Here is an 18,500-nt window from a genome sequence, read left to right as displayed (position 1 = left end):
ATGTGAGCGATCTGATCATTCTGGGTTTTGATCCTATGAGCGGCCGCTTTCACATTACGCATTTGATCCATCATAAAAATATCAATTGTAGCTGCTTTAAAGCTTCTGAGTGCCTTCAGCTGGCTCTCGGATACACCAGCAGGATCTTTTCCTCAAAGCAAGTGGAAACCAGAGCGAACTAAAGTTTATTTCTCCTGCATTTCTTAAATGAACTGCACCTGCTGTGCGGTGCGTTGACATATTGAAGGCAGTCTGCCAAAACAGTGATATGAAATAAGGAAAAAAAAATCTCTGTGACTGTGGGAATTTGCATAAATGTATTATTACGCTGTCAGGACTTTTGAACACAGACGCTCAGAGATGAGATGTTGGTTTTACTGGCAGCTCAAAAGTCAGTTCTGTCTTTTATTTTTTTAGGGTTTTTAATGTGATATAGTGAACCATATAAAGTTCAAGCTTTAAAAGTTCTTTTTTCCAACGTTCTCATTATTTTAATCATTATCTGACTGTTCTCTCTTGGTCTGATTTGACCATTTAGTGTAATTAGTGTTTTCCCAAGGAACTGCAAATATTTCACAAGGGTTTACGGGGCTAGTCTAATAATTATTTGCATAGGTGCAGATTTTGGGGGGCACACAAGGGGCATGCTCCTCAATATTTTATGTGCATCTGTCACAATAAAAAAATGAAAACACAGGACTTAACACCATAAATTGACACAGAAAAGACACAAATTGATGCATAAACATTCACCAGAATGCAGGACATTAAGTGTTTAGGACCCCAACCCCCTGTGTGTCCCCTACAATGTTAAAACAGACCTACATATCCCAAGCTCTTCTTTTATTTATATGTTAGAGTACTAAACCTAGATGGCATTTGGTGAATAGATAATGGCACTAAAATCTCTCTTGGTGCACAGAAGGAGGTGGATTTGCTGTAGAATCTGGCCCAATTTTTCTCCCACTAATGATAATGGAAACCCATTTAACTTTTGCTTTATATCTCCTCTCCATCTGAGTCACCGAGGTGTTCAGAGCTGAAAGGTTTTCTTCTCACCTCCAGCTTGATTAGTATTCGCCTAACTTTATCTGCTGTGAACGCCGTGGTTTATTGCATTTAAGCAAGCTGACACTGAGGAATTTATGCAATAGTAAACACCGCTGTATTCTAATCTGTGGAAGAGATCGTATTAAACTTCATTAGCTGAATTGGTGAGTTTCCCTTATCTATTAACCCCTCTCTCCCGCTATCTCTCTTCCCATGGTAATTGAAAGAGCAGATGTTATAAGGTAATTGCCTCATCACTCAGGCAGCTCAGCCCCTCTACATGTAAATGTCGCATTTTCACAATGACTTTTGATTCTCACACTCTTGCCTTTAATTCAGATACGCTCATGGTCTCTTCAGATACTATTTGAGCGCTGCAGGCTATTTCAACAGACTTCCCCATGTGCATTCTGAATAGATTGATGAAACGGCAGCCACTTGAACATGAAAGGCATGTGTGAGAAGAGGTTTCTGGCTTGCAAGTGATCCTTAATGTGTCTAAATGTATTACTGCTCCACATTAATACATCAATATAAAGAGCAAAGAGCCTGAGGATATTAAAGGCAACTAAAGCAATTAACTCTGTTAGTATAGTGGTTATTTAAATGTCTAAAGTTGTAAAGATGACGGTTTTATACTTGAGAGCCATAGGTCAGTTTTCTGTCTATAAATGTTTCAAGAGTCCTTCATTCATCCTTTGTTTATTAACAACCAGTCAATATAAAGAGTCATTTTAGAACACATTATATATTCTGGACGTCAATAACCCTCGGCTCAGCTCTAATTTCTTAAACATGGGGTTTGTAAATTAATTCAGAGAACATCTAATGCAGCCACAGCTTGATATTTCTTTTTATCTCCTAAGATCTGAATCTAGATGTAAATTCTGCAAAAACATTTTAATGACTAAAGTTAGGCACCAACCAAAATGAAAAAAAAAAAAAAACTTTAAAAGTTCAAGCCCAAATGTATTTGCTGCCTTATTTCTGATTAAAGTAGAAGGCTGGTGATAATCTATCCTCAGCAAATCCCATGCCATTTGTCTTCTGCCTTTCCTACCCCCTCTGCAGCTGTCTGTCCAAGCCCATTTATTCCTACTGATGATGAAGATCTCTGAAAGATGGGGAAAAAAGTTATTTGACATAGTTATATAATACAGTGGTTCCCAAGTGGTGGGTTGTGGTCCAAAAGTGGGTCGCAGGTCCATTCTGAATGGACCAAAAGTGACTTGCAAGTGTGTGAATTTTGGAAACAAACACTTTATTTTGAAGTGCAGTAAATGTCCAGTACAGAGCTTTCACTTTGCCATTTCCTGCTGTTGAGTGAGTGACTAATAGACAGCTACTTGACGAGACAGCAAACTAGCTTAACAGCATGGCTAACTGCAAGTATGACGCTGAGTATATTAAACTGTGCGGACCTTAAATTAATGATTAAGGAGAAATCTAGAGCCCGTGGCTCGACCAGTTGGGAACCACTGATATAATATATTTGAGAATAGGCTAAATACGTTCCTAAAAGAGCTGGGCACTTTAGGTTTCAGTAGAATTTACTCAAACAAGAAGAAATTGTGTTTTTGTTAGGGACTATTTTAAGCTGCGGATGATTGACCACAATGCCCAAGCTCATCGTAATGAAGGAACCCGTCAGCCAGTGTAACAGTAGTTGAGTTTCCATCCAACTAAGGCTCAAATTAAAGCTGATTTTTCCAAAAATTAGCAAAAGAAATGTGAATTTATGTGCATTTCCATCCGCTTCTATATTGTATGAATATTACATAATTGGTTCTTCAAGATATGCAGTATATGGTGCCAATTCTCCTGTCAGGTGCTATCATACCTTTACAGTAGATGAGATTAGAAGAGCCCCAGTCAAGCCTCAATCAAAAGAAAACAGTGGATGTATAATAATAGAGACCATGCTGCACAATGGAAATTGAGAGTTTTTAACAATAAATATTACAGCTCTGTGCTCTTGGAGGAGCTCTGAGTTCATAGTCCTGTGTGCATAGATAAACATGTTAAAAGTCATCCAGAGATAAGGAAGAGAGCTTGCAGTGGTCTATACAGTGATGGTATGTCAAAATTTGTCCGCTCGCTCTGTTTCCATTGCACTTAGTCACATTTACCCTTTATCGAAACAAAAACTTTTCCAACTCCCCTGAGCATAAACACTTATTTTTGCAATAAATTGAGATTTAAGATAATTTTTCTACTCAGGTTTTTTCAGTGCAAATTAAAAATAGTGGACGGAAACACACCTTGTGTGGCTCATTTCCATTATTTAATGAATAAATTATGTTAGATATTTAACATAAAGTAACATAGGTTAAGTTTAGGAAATGACACATGGTGATGACGTACCTTAAAATAAAGTTTGCTTGGTTTCGCATGATTTCTAAGACTCCTGGGGAAAGTCCTGTGTTTGACCCATCCACCACCCTGAACTGCTACCTCACACAGACTTTATACTACTTCCTTTTTTACTCCCGTCAGCACATCATTCACATAATGGCAGTCTTCTGAATTATGTGGGTTAAATGCAAATTACAGGCTCGTAATCAGGGGTTACATGCAAATTGTGGTGCATTACTCTTCATAAATATGCGTACGAACAGTGCATGAGAAGTGTCTGCTCATTGATGTGTTTTAGTAGGCCAGTATTTGGACAAAAATGGAGCTCTGTGACACAGAGGAATAAGCTATGTCAAGAAAAATATTGAATGTCACCAGACTTATCCTCTAAAGTGAAATTTGGGTGTATTACAAAGTGCAACACACTAAATTACAGGTTTTTACATCATTACAGTGTCAGCTTTCTCTTTATTTGAGCTGTCAAAATTCCTTTTTTCTATTCTAAAAAGTCAATAAAAGTCCTCTAATGACCATTTCTTGTTCATTTGTAAAAGTTAAAGGAGTGATATCAGAAAATAAAGTGGCTCCAAATTACATAATTTAATGATGAAGACTTTATCATCTTAAACGGTGCTTTTCCCCAGACCTTACTTCAACTTTTATTACATTAATGCTTGTCACTGTTCCTCTCCCTCAAGACTGAGTGAACATTGTATTTAATTTGACAAGGTTTCAAGAAGAGTATATTCTCAGAAGCTCGCCAACCAAATCACTTGTGACAATCTTAAAATGAAGATAAATGAGTTTTTACTTAGTGTGTGTAGGGAAGTAGTGGAGTCCATTTTTTCCTATATCTATCTTCCTCAGTTTCCAGAGATAAATTTATCCGATTGCAGTTGCAACAGAAGTGTTCGTATTATGTTAAGTGAAAACTAACTGAAAAAGGAGAGTGTGAGGAAACAGGGAGGAGGTGCAGAGAAACAGTGAGAACAGCCCTTGACAAATGGCAGGAAATCAGAAGTTTCTGCCGCAGTGAAGGAATCGAGGCACATGTCTCCGACCCAGAGGAAACATTTCAGCCTTTAACTGCAGTCCTGTCTCCCTGTGGGATAACCGCACCGTTCACACTGTGCCGGTGTGACGGAGAGGCTTGTTGGTATGTCTGGCAGGGGACAACAAAGAAAAGATGCAAAGATTTCTGCACTCAATAACTGACTAAATCAGGGAACTCTTTTTTGTGTCAAAGCTGAATTGACCTGTGGGAAACAGAGGCAGCTCCAGTTATTTTGCACAAGTCTGGCCACATGCAGATAACTCCAGCAAAACAAAAGCTCAGCTGGTGATCAAATGTGGTCCAGCATACAGAGAGGGCAGACATTCTAGGTGGGTGTTAATTCCTCCAACAACAATATTGGACTGTTTAATGTCCCTACTAATGAAACCCGGCTTCTCGCTAAACAGAAAATTACTGATGAGCAGAGACTTTGTGGCACATTTCTTCTGCACAGACTCCTCTTAACCCCTGTGCAGTGAGATAATGTATGTTGTTTTTCCAGCACAATTTGCCGGGATCAGACTCATTTCAATAATGAATGCAATTACAGGTCCCCCTTTATGACTAACATCCTGATCGACCCATTACTGAAGAGCCACGCTGTTTCAAGGTCTTTTCAGAAAGCTGTGTGCGTTGTGGTGGAATAATATCCCAAATAAACGCATGCATCAGTAAAGGCCATCGAATTCATCATACATACTGAGGGACCACTATCAACCAGCTGTTAATTGAGCATTTATGAACACAATTACATAAAGAGCTTTTAATGAAAGTAAAAAAAACGAATCTTTTGTCCTTCTTCGCTCAGACATGTGATGGTGAGACATAGCAGGTCCGTAAGAAATCAAAGATGACATTTGCTGTGGAGACAAAAGTGAGTGTCACACTGAGCTTTTCTGTTGGTGACGGTTTTGCAGCTCAACAGCCTTTTTGCAGTTTTGCAGCACTGCTAGAATGTGTAAATTGTGAATTTTCACAAGTTAGAACAAATTTTGGGTTGCCAAGTTGTGAAGAAAATCTCTGACTGGTGAGTCATTAAAGGTCCTTTGTGTAGGATTTAGGGGAATACACTGGCAGAAATGAAATAAAATGGATCGAGCATGTTTTCTTTTGTGTATCATCACATGAAAATAAGAATTGCTGCGTTTTCGTTGCCTTAGAATGAGTAGTATATGAACACATAGGGTGCAGGCTCTCATGTGCAGAGTCTGTCATGTTGCATCACCATGTTTCTACAGTAGCCCAGAGCAGACAAACCAAACACTGGCTTTAGATAGGGCCATTTGCGTTTTTTCATCAGCCACCATAGTTAGCAAGCCCCCCACAACGAGCAGTATTGCAAAAACACAGACTTTTTTAACATTAAACTGCTTTATTTAGTGTTGTTAGCAGTTTAAATCACTGGTCTGTTTGTGTGGAGAGGAAGAGACCTCTGCGGATAATTCAGCTCACGGTAAAACCCTCCTGAACAATGAACAATGAAGGAATCCTAAGTGGGATTTCATGCTCGGCACATAGGAGAAGTTTCAGCTGGTTGCCACTACATCCTATGAATACTACACACTGCTCCTTTAAAAAATCGCTCAACATTTTGGGTAATGCCATTATTTTCTTTTTGCCAAGAGTTAGATAAGATTGACATTGCTCTCAGGTCTGTATGCCAAATGTGAAGCTACAGCCAGCAACCAATTAGCTTAGCTCAGCTTAGCTTAAAGACTGGAAACAGGGTAACAGCTGGCCTGGCCCCGTCTGAAGGTCATAAAATTCACCTATTGGCATCTCTAACGCTCACTAACTAACACCATAGGCCTGTATCTTCTTTGTTAATATTCATCAAAAGCAAAATGTAATAATGAAATGTTTATAGAGGTTATGTACCAGGATTTTTCTTGGAATTTATATTATCTGTAAGTCTTTCAAAGAGAATTAAGAAGATCAAAGAAATATCAGTAAATATCAGTGTTTAATGGAACCCCTTCTTGTTTCATATAGATTTTACTTTTAATTACATAAATATAAAAGTACAATCATTGGTATAAATGTGCAACTTGCAAACAGAATGAATTTGCATACATTAACTGGATGTTACACCACGATGCAAGCAACATGAGACACACGCCAAGGTGTATACTTATGATGACAGAGCCAAAGGTCAACATAACTGTGGATCACAGGCACCTGAAATAGATTTTAAAATTGAGATCTCAATGTAGTTTGCGGCTCCAAACCATCAGTCTTCATTTTAAAAAACCATCAGGCTCACATGCTGCGGATTTGGAAATCAAGCTCCCGATCAAAGCCAACAATGTGACTCTTGTTAAAGATCAGTAGCAGCCAAGCAGAGCAGTGATACATCATTCTGTTACCGAACCACTCGGCTGTTTACCGCTTGCGCTCCAGCCAAATGAATGTAAATACATTTTGTTCCTGAAACAGGCGGCTTTAACAGTCTTGAAGTACAAAGACATTCATGCATTCTTCTTCAGGGAAAAGTGGAGCAAACACAGTGTTATGTATCACACTGTGATCACAAAGAAATAGACGCTTTGCCTAATAAATGATAATGCCATTAGCACCATCGACAGCCCTCAACATTAACACTAACAGCATCTCCAGTCTCTGCTTATTTAGCAACAAATTATTTTATTATGGGCCTTGAAATGGCTGCGGAGCATAACATTTTAATGGGGTTATTTTACAGTCAAAGTGCTGTTGACTACAGGGCAGATTTTCCAGTGTGACTACAGTACAATGGTTGCACAAGATGTGTAAACACTGGCAGTGTTGATTTTAACAAATTTAAGATTAATCATGCAGCGCTGTGATCCAAGTCTGCTATGTTCACCCATATTATGTACTTAAGTGTGGGCTTGATTTTGCATCATTTCGGTCTAATTTCATGTTTGACGGGAACATGAGAGGAATTAATTACACCAGAAAGAAAAGTCAGTGATGTCACATTTAAGAAGCATTTCTGCTGATAACAAATACAAACATACAGTAAATCCCAATACCACCTGTCTCCTCTTACAGAAGACACAGAGGACAACGGGGCAGTTAAAACCATTGCAATCAATGGAGATCAATTTTGCAAAATGCAAAAGGATTGTATAGTACAACACACAAGCTCTACACACTATAATCTTTTCAATAAGGAACCTTTTTGTAATATGCAAGGACTAAAAGTAAGGCAATTGATTTCAAGCCACGCATGCATTTTAGGTGAGCAAACATTACTCTAAATACTATATTCAATGTCTTAAAAGCTTGATGTGTTTCAGGCTTAAGGAAAATACATTTTAATGGATATTATATTAAATCGAATACCTTCTGGGGGGACTTACGTGTAGGGAAGCATTTAAGATAACATATCACAGTCCTTTAATTCTTATTCTCGGTCCTTTACACACTGGTTTGGACATTCAAATGCATACATACACTCATGCTCCTTGTCAAGGGTGTAAGGTTAAGGATACAATTCAGCTGACTAGCCCCTCAACAGCTGCAGGGGCTTTTAAAAAACCTAAGAAACCTCTTCTATTGTAACCCCAGGCCTCAGAGGGAAAATGAAGGTTCACATACAATATCATTCAGAAATCATTATTCCAGAGAAGTGCCAGGAAAATCTCCCCCTGACATATCACAGCAGTGGAACACCACTGAATTCATATGTCATTTGCTACAGCATGCCCATACTCCTGCTCAGATGTCCCGGAGGTCTGACACTTTTCTATGTCTACAGTGTCACTGCTAACAGTGTGGCAACATATGCAAGCTTCACATCACATCACCAAGATACAGTAAGCTCACTCTGCTGCTCATGAGCCACTATGGTGGGAGCCGTTACAGGAATAAATTTACACTTTGGAAAGTTCACATTCGCTTTCTTGCTGAGAGCTACTTCTCTAATGTTTGTAGGGTAAATTAGGCAGCAGCTGGTTATCTTAGCTTCGTGGAAAGACTGGGGGGAAAAGGGAGGGAACGGCAACCTAGTTATTGTCTCTCTGGTTTCCATACAAATCTAACAAACAAGGTATAATGTGTTAATTGGTGAGCTTTAGAGGTGCTGGTAGGTAGATTTTATTACCTTGGGCCAGAGCCAAGACACTTGAGTCGACAGCAGGTTAGCTTAGCATGAAATAAAGACTGGACTATTAGGGAAACAGCTAGCCTGAATTTAAAGCTGTCTTTCATTCTTTCATTGGCCTAGCACCCATCACACAGTGAATTAAGATGTAACATGTTAATTATGCCGAATTTCCACTGCATGGTACGACACAGCTCTATTCAACTCGAGTCACTCTTCTATGGTTTCCATTAGGAAAGGTTGCGTATAATACCTGGTACCAGATACTTTGATTAGTCTATCGTCACTTGCACAACATAGGATGCCTTTTTTGTCCCTAGGATGGTGGGATGACACTCCTTACTCTCCCTTTGATTGGCTAGCAGTAGTTGCCTTTGTTTGTTGGATTGGTGAGGTTTAGGTAAGAGGAGTGAGTTTAGTTAGTTAGGGGACACAGAACTTGGACACAGGACAGCCTGCACAAACCCGCCATTTTGACACTGCCAAGCTATGGTCAATAGTGGCCCAAAAATGGCAGTGCGCAAAACTATACTGTACACTACGCCGTGCAATTGACGAAGTGCAGATGTTCGTACATTTGTTTGCCAATGAAATAATTCAGTAAGTGTCCCATTGAAGATTATGTCACGGGCTGTTTCACACGGTGATCACCTGAAAATCTGGCCTATACCGAGGGGGAAGTAGAAAACAAAAAGTGAGTCGAGTCAGATTGAGTTGAGTCAAGCCTTAACATGTAGGGCTGGGCGGTGTGAACTGAACTGGCATGTGATGTCCACAGTGAAACATTCTGATGGCACGATGACATTATTGTTTGCAAAAATATGTTAAATCAACCAGCTGAACCGGACCTGATGTGCAAACTGCCAACTTTATGCATTATAGTAGCACATTTGTCAGGACTGAGGACTGGACACTTGGGACTGAGCTTTTAAATTACTATGTTGGGCTCAGTGGTCGATGACTAACAGCCATCAACAATGGATGATTGCATTTCCCAATTTTAGTACCATGCAGTGGAAATGAGGCATAATTAACATGTTCACTGTGTTATGGGGGCCAAGGCTATTTCTTGCCAGTTGCAAGGTAACCAGCAGAGACCCCAGGAGGTTACTGGTGCTGGTGAAAAAAGCTTGGTGAAGACTGGAAACAGCTAGCCTGGCTCTGCAGTTAACAACGAATTAGCTTACTAATTAATGCATTATCTATCATGTTCAATTTATCATGTACATTTTACAACTGGCTCCAGCTACATATTTACCTTGCAGATGTGAGATCTTTTCATCTAACTTTCAGCAAGAAAGTGAATACAGATATGTGCACTTCCCAAAATATCAAACTGATCCTTAACATCTGGAAAGCTTGTGTTCACTCTGAAACCCATGTGTCCATGTTTTTAGAGGGTAGTTAAGTTCTGTATGGTGCATCTTATCAATCTGCTGACTGACTCTAAGAGACATGTGACAGTGACTTCTTCACTCATCCACATGTAGATATTTGAAAGCTATATGTAGAAAAATAGACTTTAAATAGTCCTCTGTTTTATATACAGCTATCTCGTATGGCTTTACCATAATGGCATGCAGGAAAAACTAAGACAAGCCTGAAGATTTAACTACCTGAGTCATTTTCTCTATTCCTCTCGGTGAGACTGGGGAGTAAAGGAAATTATTCAGATCTATGCACGGACAGGATGAAAATCAACGAAGGATAGATCCAGATCCAATTCACGCCTTACTGGGAAAGCGCTTTTTAAGACATTCCAACACTATATACTATATATATACATTTATGGCATGTCTCATCGTATTCACAGTGTAAGGGTGATGAGCGTGAGGAGAGAGCCGAGATCTGTGGAAACAGGAGGCAGGAGTGTTTTGGTGCAGTGTGTGTGAAGTGAATGCAGAGATGACAGAGAAAAAGAGGTGAGCGGCCTGGGAGGATATTAGATCTTGAAGATGGACGCCAGGAGAAGTTGAGCCCTTGGCTGCAAGAGACCATTGATTTGGTTTGGGCATGAATTTGACACCACCTCCTTTACCTCCTCTGCTGTCACCAGCCCTTCTCTCCAGTTCTCTTCCTTTATCACGGTCTCCCGGACAGTTTAACTGTCAACGTCTCCTCCTCTGTCTCGCTGTTTACGAACATCAAACACACATCACACGGCTTTAAATCACAGATGCCCTGGAAGAGATAGTTGCCGGCAACTAGGACATTGATCGCGCAGCCTGACAGGGTAGCACCGTACTTCCGCAAACACCCTCCATCCATTAAACCTCGGCTACACATTTACATTGAAATCGAGGGAAATCAGCCTCTGCGGGCTTTTGGATCATGCTTTGTTTCTCAAAGAGAGAAAGCCATGTATCTAGCAAGACATCTCTCTCGACAACAACAGAAAATTCCCACAAAAAATAAGTCAATGTAAGCGAGAGAATCCTTCAGGGTTTTGTTATCCACTCCAGCATCTGAGATTGGCCCGGCTACTTTCAATCTGCATCATTTAATGTAATGTGCCTACAGGATGAAACCATCCTTATTTCACTCTCCTTCTCCACCTCCCTCCTCTCCCTTATATTTCACTTCAAACAAACATAAACTTACCTCTTATTTATTCTGTTTTTATAAATACACAAGTCTACATTCTGCATTCAAAGAGTAATTAATACATTGCAAGCCTTTATCATTTGTTTTCCTCGCAGACAGCTGTGCGCTTGAAAAAGAGGGGAGAGAAAGAGTTGGGTGGTGCCTTCTTTTACCCTTCAAGTCAAAGTCTTTGGCCGCTGAAGCATTTTCTGAGCTGATAAGGAGGCCAGTCCCTCTCTCACGAGAAATGGATTTTCATTCTTCAACTCTGCTCTTTTCTCCATCTCGAGCAATGGGAAATTACTCTTTACAGCCCGTTAGTGTGGCACGCTGTAAAAACCGCCCCTCGCTACAGCCCCGTCGAAATCAGCTACATCACAGCCATGCTTAGCTAAACCCACACACTCGCCCCCAGACATTACATCAATCACCTGAGGGTAAAACTTGACGTGTGCCAAGAAAGAAATGGGGTTCGCACAATCAATGGAAGGTCTAGTAATGGTGCAAAAAATGCATGAGAAGTATAATGCATAGATCAGTATGTGCTATGTCATTCAGTGATTACACTTGTCTTTTGTATATCAGCATTCAATATGTACATTCAACTAAACTGGCGAAAGACTGCACTGTATGCTTCCCTTGGCTTCTTTACAGCACAACATTACAGCTGTATAAGGCTGATATATTGAGCATATATAGCAGACCTCTGCAGACTAACACTGTCGTTTCAGTGATTTGTTCTGGGTTGGGTTTGAGGTTAATGTAATGGGTGATGGGTGATCCCCATGCTTCCAGATCAACTTGTGTTTTGTTTGTTTTTTTGGACACTGTGGTTCTCTCTTCATGCCATCAATATCAAATCATCACCAAAACCATCACTGTCATTACCTGTATTGTCACCACAGGCTTGTAATTCCAACCAAAAGTATCCAAAAAATCATATGTGTCATGCATACAAAGTTACACCGGCAATCCATCTCAAAAGCCTTGACATTTTTTCTATGGCGATCCACCTCAGGGTTTGTAACACAGTATGACAATCAAGAGCTCCCATATTTCATGTCTCACTCTGTCCTCTACCTGGAGTTACTCGTCTCTGCCAGCCTGTTGTTCATGATACCGAGGGCGCCAACCCCCCCAGAGAAACCATTATGGCGTGAGCTGCCACAGACTGTCCTGGGGTATCCATTGGCCGACTCAGACAGCTGCTTCTGCATGATGGCCAGCGACACCTTGTTAGAGGCTGCCAAGTCTTTCATAGAGATCATTTCCCCTGATAGTCTGCGCCCCTCGGTATCACTATCACATGGTCCATCTGAGTCTGGCGGCTGGCCAGGCCGACCCTGGCGACCTTTAAAGCCCGGGCGGATGGCATTGCGTCTGCCCAGGAGGGCGCTTGCCTTATTGCAGCGCTGGCAAAACAAGCAGCTCATTTTCTCCAGAATCCAGTTGAGCACCTGCTTGATGACAATCGAGATGACATTGAAGAGCGAGTAGATGCAGCACACTCCCATTAGCATGAAGAGGAAGTTGGCCACCCTGTAGAGGCTTTGGTATTCGTAAGCCGCGCTCTGGCTGCTGACATAATCCCCAAAGCCGATGGTGCTGAAGGTGACAAAGCAGAAGTAGAGGGAGTCTAAGTACGCCCAGCCCTCCACGGGGGTGTACATGGCTGACGCGCAGCAGGAGATAGTGATGGCTGACAGGCCAAGAATCAGCATCACATGGTACACCGAGGGCTTCCAGCCGGGGAGGGAGTATGCTGAGAAGTCATGGCGGATGCCTGGAGGGAGTAGACCACTGTTCCTGATTCGTCGCTCTCTCACGGCCTTCATCACCACGGCCAGCAGAGTGATGATGCGCTCCAGGAAGAGGTTAAAGAAAAGGATGGTGGCAGCACAGCCCAGAAGCCCATAAAAAATCAGGAACACCTTGCCTGCAACTGTCACGGGCGTTGTCATCCCAAAACCTGCGGAGAGAGAAGAAATATATCAGGCAGTTCCCTCACTGAGGCCAAAAACACATTTTCTCCAACAAGATGACTTCAGTTTCCCCACAAAAAATGATGTCTCCGAGACAAGGGAAGCGGTGCGTGAAAGCGTAACAACCCCCAATCTAAATGTTTTTTTAAATGACGCTTAAATCATATTGTGTGCCATAAAATCTATGTAAAAGAGGGGATTGAGTGGAGTGCACACAAGTAATATGCAAAAAAATACTGGATAATAATTTATGTTGAAGCTGATACAAGACTGTCTATGGAAGATGAGTGTTTGTTAAGTCATAATGCTCGAAGAGGCCAACACAAAAGTGACTATGGGATAATTAACAAGACAGTGTTTTGCATTGCAAATGAAGTTGCAAGTTGTGAAGTCAGAGAGAATGAAGGAAAATAACCAAACTGGGCACCTCTAGTGAAACCAGCATTATATTTTATAGCAGTAAACCAAAAGCAAAACAAATGTTTGGCATCAGGACAGACCTCAATGTAAACCTTTTATGGCTAAAAACAAGAACAATGTCCAAGGACAATTGAACGCACCATCTTTCACTAAATGCATGGATTTTTATGTGTTCAATTTTATTACCATTGATTCAGGAAATTAAATAGCACACTGGCATAAGGTAATATTAAAGTATATTTTTATTTGCATTGTGTAAAGCCATGTGTATGTACAGGGTGTGTTTACATAAATGTCAGTATTTGCTTTACCGTGTATTGCTTTTGTTGGGACTGTAAAAACAAGGACACCGGGGTTATACTGAGGGGAGGAGGATGCCAGGAACAAGCTTAGGTAAGCCTTCTGAATATTTTCTCTCTCTCGGCTGTGTGGTTCGGCTTCCTGCTATCTTCTGATTTCTTAGTCAATTAGACTGAGTGTTCAAGCTGGGAGAGGGGTTATGAGGGGAGAGGAGAGGATGTTTATGAATTCTGCTGCATGTTCGAGGAGCACTTCTCACTCTCATCGAGCATCACAGGTGCACCTCTGATTTGGTAGCTGCAGCGCGGCTCTGATATTAACATTGGTTGATGAGTGCCTGAGTATTTGAGCACAATATTGTTTTTCTTCATAAGATCAAATCATGTTTTAAACTCTTGAAGCACCATAACTGCAAGAAGGCTGACACTTTAATTTAAGAGGAGGTGTAAAAATATTTAAGAGAGGATCATATATTGACAGAAAAACATTCCCTCTGGTTTATTGCAGTAGTTTCCAACCTTCATTGCTTGTGACGCCTTCAAATAGGCTGTCTGCTTTCAAGCCCTCATGACAGGTCATGGCCATAGTGAGGGCATTTGCTGCGAGCAGTCCAACCAAAGACTGACTTCTCCTTTTTGAACCACCAATGTAAACCTGATGGTGGCACTGGAGAAAAAGTCAGAAGGATATCCCTCTGGAGAGCATGAACGTCTGTACAAACCATTGTTGAGATATCTCTGTTTGGACGAGAGGGGCGGACTGGCTGACAGACTGATAAATCCATCCCTAGAGCCTTGCTAAAAGGAACAAAGTACAGTCAAGTCCCTTTCATAATCTTGTGACCATTCAGATTTATTGTTATCTCCAGGTCTGAAAAGTGAAGCCATTGTGGAGGTGCTTAAACCTGCATTCTTTCTCATTGCCAGAAGGGGGCGACTCCACTGGTTGCAAAAACAAGTCTGACTGTTTAAAAGTCTATGAGCAAATGACCCTGCTGATGAGTTCATGGTCTCAATTGTTCATTTCAAGTCTTCTTCAATACAGCATGAAATTGTAAATTATGGTCCCATTTAGAGTAAAATAGATGATAAAGCAGGGTATGTAATTCACAATAAAATTAAAATTAATTCACACTGCAATTTATTGTCAGCTTTTGAATGTAAATAAGGTACCAGAGTGTATTCGAAAAGGCATTAAAATAGAGAAAAGAATGAGTGCCAGGAGAGGATTCACTGGACCCTTCGACAGTGGTCCGGCTAATTATTTATACATTAATTACTAATGTTTATTTAATTACTGGCTCCTGGCCTCCTGGCATCCCCTTGTGATTGACAAGTCACTGCCATAGACTGTATAGTAAAGATGAACAGCACGATACCTACATTAAAGTAAAGGCAAATGTCTTGATTGCCCCCTGGTGGCTGGCTGCAGTATAGCTGATAAACCCCACCTCCTCCATGTTATCGGAAGGGACATAAACCAAACTACATCACATACATTTTTCCCAAAGTCTCTGTCATTTTAGGTCGTTCTTATTATGCCTATGCATCTTCAAGTGTTTGTTTTTTAAAGTTTGGTTTTAAGTAGTTATTTGATGACATCATGATTTACAGCTATGTGTGCCAATCAGTGTACTCTCAATCAATGGCACCACCTGTGATTGAACGGGTGTATGGGCGATAACTGCAGAAAATGAAGACGCATTGTCCATCTTTTAGTCCATGGTCGCTACCTAAGTTACATCCAACAAGCACCCCTCCTCAGTTCCACCCTCCCGCCCACATATGGTCACTTCTGGCTCCAAAAAAACAAGATGGGTACAGCGAAAATGCCAAATTCGAAGCTTGAAAATGGTAGTCTACAAACCAGTGGGTGATGTATTGGTGGTTATGTCCACTTCCTTTATGCAGTCCGTGTTAGGGTGCCATTCCAGGTTGGGAATCAGTATATTACAACTGATTTTATCATTACAAAATATTAATGTATATTCCAGAAAAAACATCTAATATGTAGAAAACAGGACCCTTTTACATATGTTCTTCACTGTGGTAACTACTATGTTTGATTTTCCCTATGCACATTTTCTGCTCTTATGTGTATAGGTTATATGGTTGTTTGCACACACACACACACACACACACACACACACACACACACACACACACACACACACACACAGTACTTCTATCTCAGGGCCACTGCGAGCACACACATACACACACACCTGAGCGCACACACACAGTGTCATTCCCCTTATCCACAGAACAGCAGATGGTATATTTGTCAACAAATAAAATCGTGCTGAAAGATCAACCAGTTCACTTCCAGGCCAAGGTTAATTGATTTTTCCATCATGGCTATCCTCCATTTCAGTCTTCTCGGAGCATTAGGGCAGCGCCTTTCCCCCCTTTTTCACCAAACCGTCTATAACCATCCTTGTCGGGTAATAAATGACAACAATATCTAGACAATACTTCCTTTATGATACTCAAAATGGCTTTTTTGACCTTATCTGTCGCCCTGAAACCACTCTCCCGTGGGTTTGCTGTTGACACGCTGGGTCATTTAGATCAGTGCTGATTGATACAGATTGCTTCATAGAGACAAGAGGGGATACATCCCCCACGTGTGCACACATGTACACACACCTTATGGCCTTGCGCATGCACAGGTAGACTTGTGTAGGTTTTATATATTACACCAGATGTTGAATTATCCAGTTTTGTAAAAGATAGTGACAAAGTTCAGTAACAGACACCGAGGGACGCTTGGATGGCAGGAAAGAGAGGGGCAGTGATTACCCAAATTAAGCCCTTCAGTGGAATCCTATTTCAGTGTTTCATGGTTAATTAATTAGCAGCTCAAGTCTTTTTAACCCAACTGAATAACAGGGAAAACAGATTATATCTTCTCAGTGTGCACGGAGACAGTCTTCCGCACCGTCTCTCATTACCAAGTAAATTACCTAAGAGAGGAAAAGGCACCAGGCATCGATTCAGTGTAGCATTTCAGAGCCATTACTCCAGACTACTGTGTCAGGACACATTAGGGAAAACAGAACAATAATAGAAAGCAAAGGACAAGCAAGCTAAAACTAAACACTGTGTGACTTTACACACAGAGACTTCAGAATCTAAAACTCTTAATTGTTACGAAGCCTCCAGTCTACACCAATGATCCTGCTGCTGACCTCGGTGAACGCTATAATGTTTCCACTGTGTCCGAGCCATGAAGAGTCATTTAATTCAGCAGAACTTGATAAGCCAGAAAATCATATGTGTGCTAATCCAATTAAATCAGAGCCCTGGGAGAATATTTATTCATTAGCATTAAATACAGTATGCTAAACTCAACATAGAAAATGATGTTATGCACTAATGGCTAATGATGCTTGCACTCATAATCACACACTAGAGATTCAATCAGAAGGAACGTGATGGAAATGGTGCCATTAGTATCCATTAATTACCACTTGTCAGTTTTAAGAGAAGAAGAAGAAGATGCTCTAATGGTTATCAGCCTGCAGGGAGATAAAAATGGGGGGTTAGGTGAAAATAGATTGTTGCTGATCTCCGGCGATGTCAGGGCTAAGGTCAGCTTTTATCACCAGCGGTCAAGTTTAAACCACATGCACTCAGCAGTAATCACAGAGTTGACACAGTTTAGAGCCAGCAGCTCTCATTACAGTCCGATGGCAAATTACAATGGGCCATTAAGTTGTGTAGTAAAGTCGGGACCTAAACAAATAGTACAAATTACCAAGAGCGTTGCTAATACAAGTATTGATGGACTCTGCATTTCATTTGCTCCACTCAGTCGACCGCTCGCCTCTAAACCGTAATCAATCATCAGATTTTACGCCAAAGAGCCATTCTGAGTGAAGGAGACCTGTTCGGAGTCTGCAACACTCAGCAGGTATTTCATTATCTCAAGAGTATGCAGCACAAAGGAGTTAATAGCAGCTATTTAATCCAAACCTATAAAGTGCGCTGTTTAAACTCTCCTCGCCTGGCGGAGTGACATTTCCTTTGGCGAGATATATTGAATTGTGCTATTTTATAGCAGTCTGTGCATGAAAACAATGAGGCAGTGGAAATGATTCCCAATAAGCATATAAACATCACAAGAGAGCTATGGTCACAGATGTCATAAGTGGAGTGGATAAGGCTGGTAGTATTCAGCCCAATCACCATAATACATGTTGGTGTTGTGTTGTTTGTGTCATACAAGAGGATGTGCTGAAACTTTTTTTCGGTTTTCAAGTTAATGTTGTGACAACACTGCACTTAACATGTGGTTATGATTAGGCACAAAAAGCACTTGGTTAGGATTCAGAAAACTGTTTTGGCTTGAAATACCCCATTTGGTCACTGCAAACACAGCTGTCCCAAACTCTCTTCAAAACATATCATGGTTTTGTTACTCTCGAACGGTGGCCTGCTGCCCTCGCCTCATGCCATCCACCATCCCCTTTTCATCCTGGTGAGAAACCCTGTCATTGTGAAATGTACGAATGTAAAATATCTGTGGTTTGTAGAAACGCACAATGCAGCACACAGTTTTATTCTGGCGACTGAGCTGCATCATTCAAGTTTTTTGTTTTTGTCAACAAATCCTCTGACAAGATGAATTTACTCCAGGAGTTGCTGGAGACCAAAACAGAGCTAAA

General features: G+C 40.9%; 1 protein-coding gene across 1 annotated transcript in view; it reads right to left on the bottom strand.

The window, feature by feature from the left end:
• Positions 1 to 6,424: 6,424 nt before the first annotated feature.
• The window catches only part of kcnk12 (potassium channel, subfamily K, member 12), a 29,263-nt gene continuing 17,187 nt past the window's right edge, over positions 6,425 to 18,500 (bottom strand). The window contains exon 2 of the mRNA XM_050072065.1: positions 6,425 to 13,098. Within this exon, the coding sequence (XP_049928022.1) occupies positions 12,206 to 13,098 (893 nt within the window). The 3' untranslated portion in view covers positions 6,425 to 12,205. The remainder of the gene's footprint in view (positions 13,099 to 18,500) is intronic.

The sequence above is a fragment of the Epinephelus moara genome, chromosome 19 (genome assembly GCF_006386435.1).
Source record: "Epinephelus moara isolate mb chromosome 19, YSFRI_EMoa_1.0, whole genome shotgun sequence".
Classification (NCBI taxonomy): Eukaryota; Metazoa; Chordata; class Actinopteri; order Perciformes; family Serranidae; genus Epinephelus; species Epinephelus moara.
This window is presented reverse-complemented; position numbering and strand designations above follow the sequence as displayed.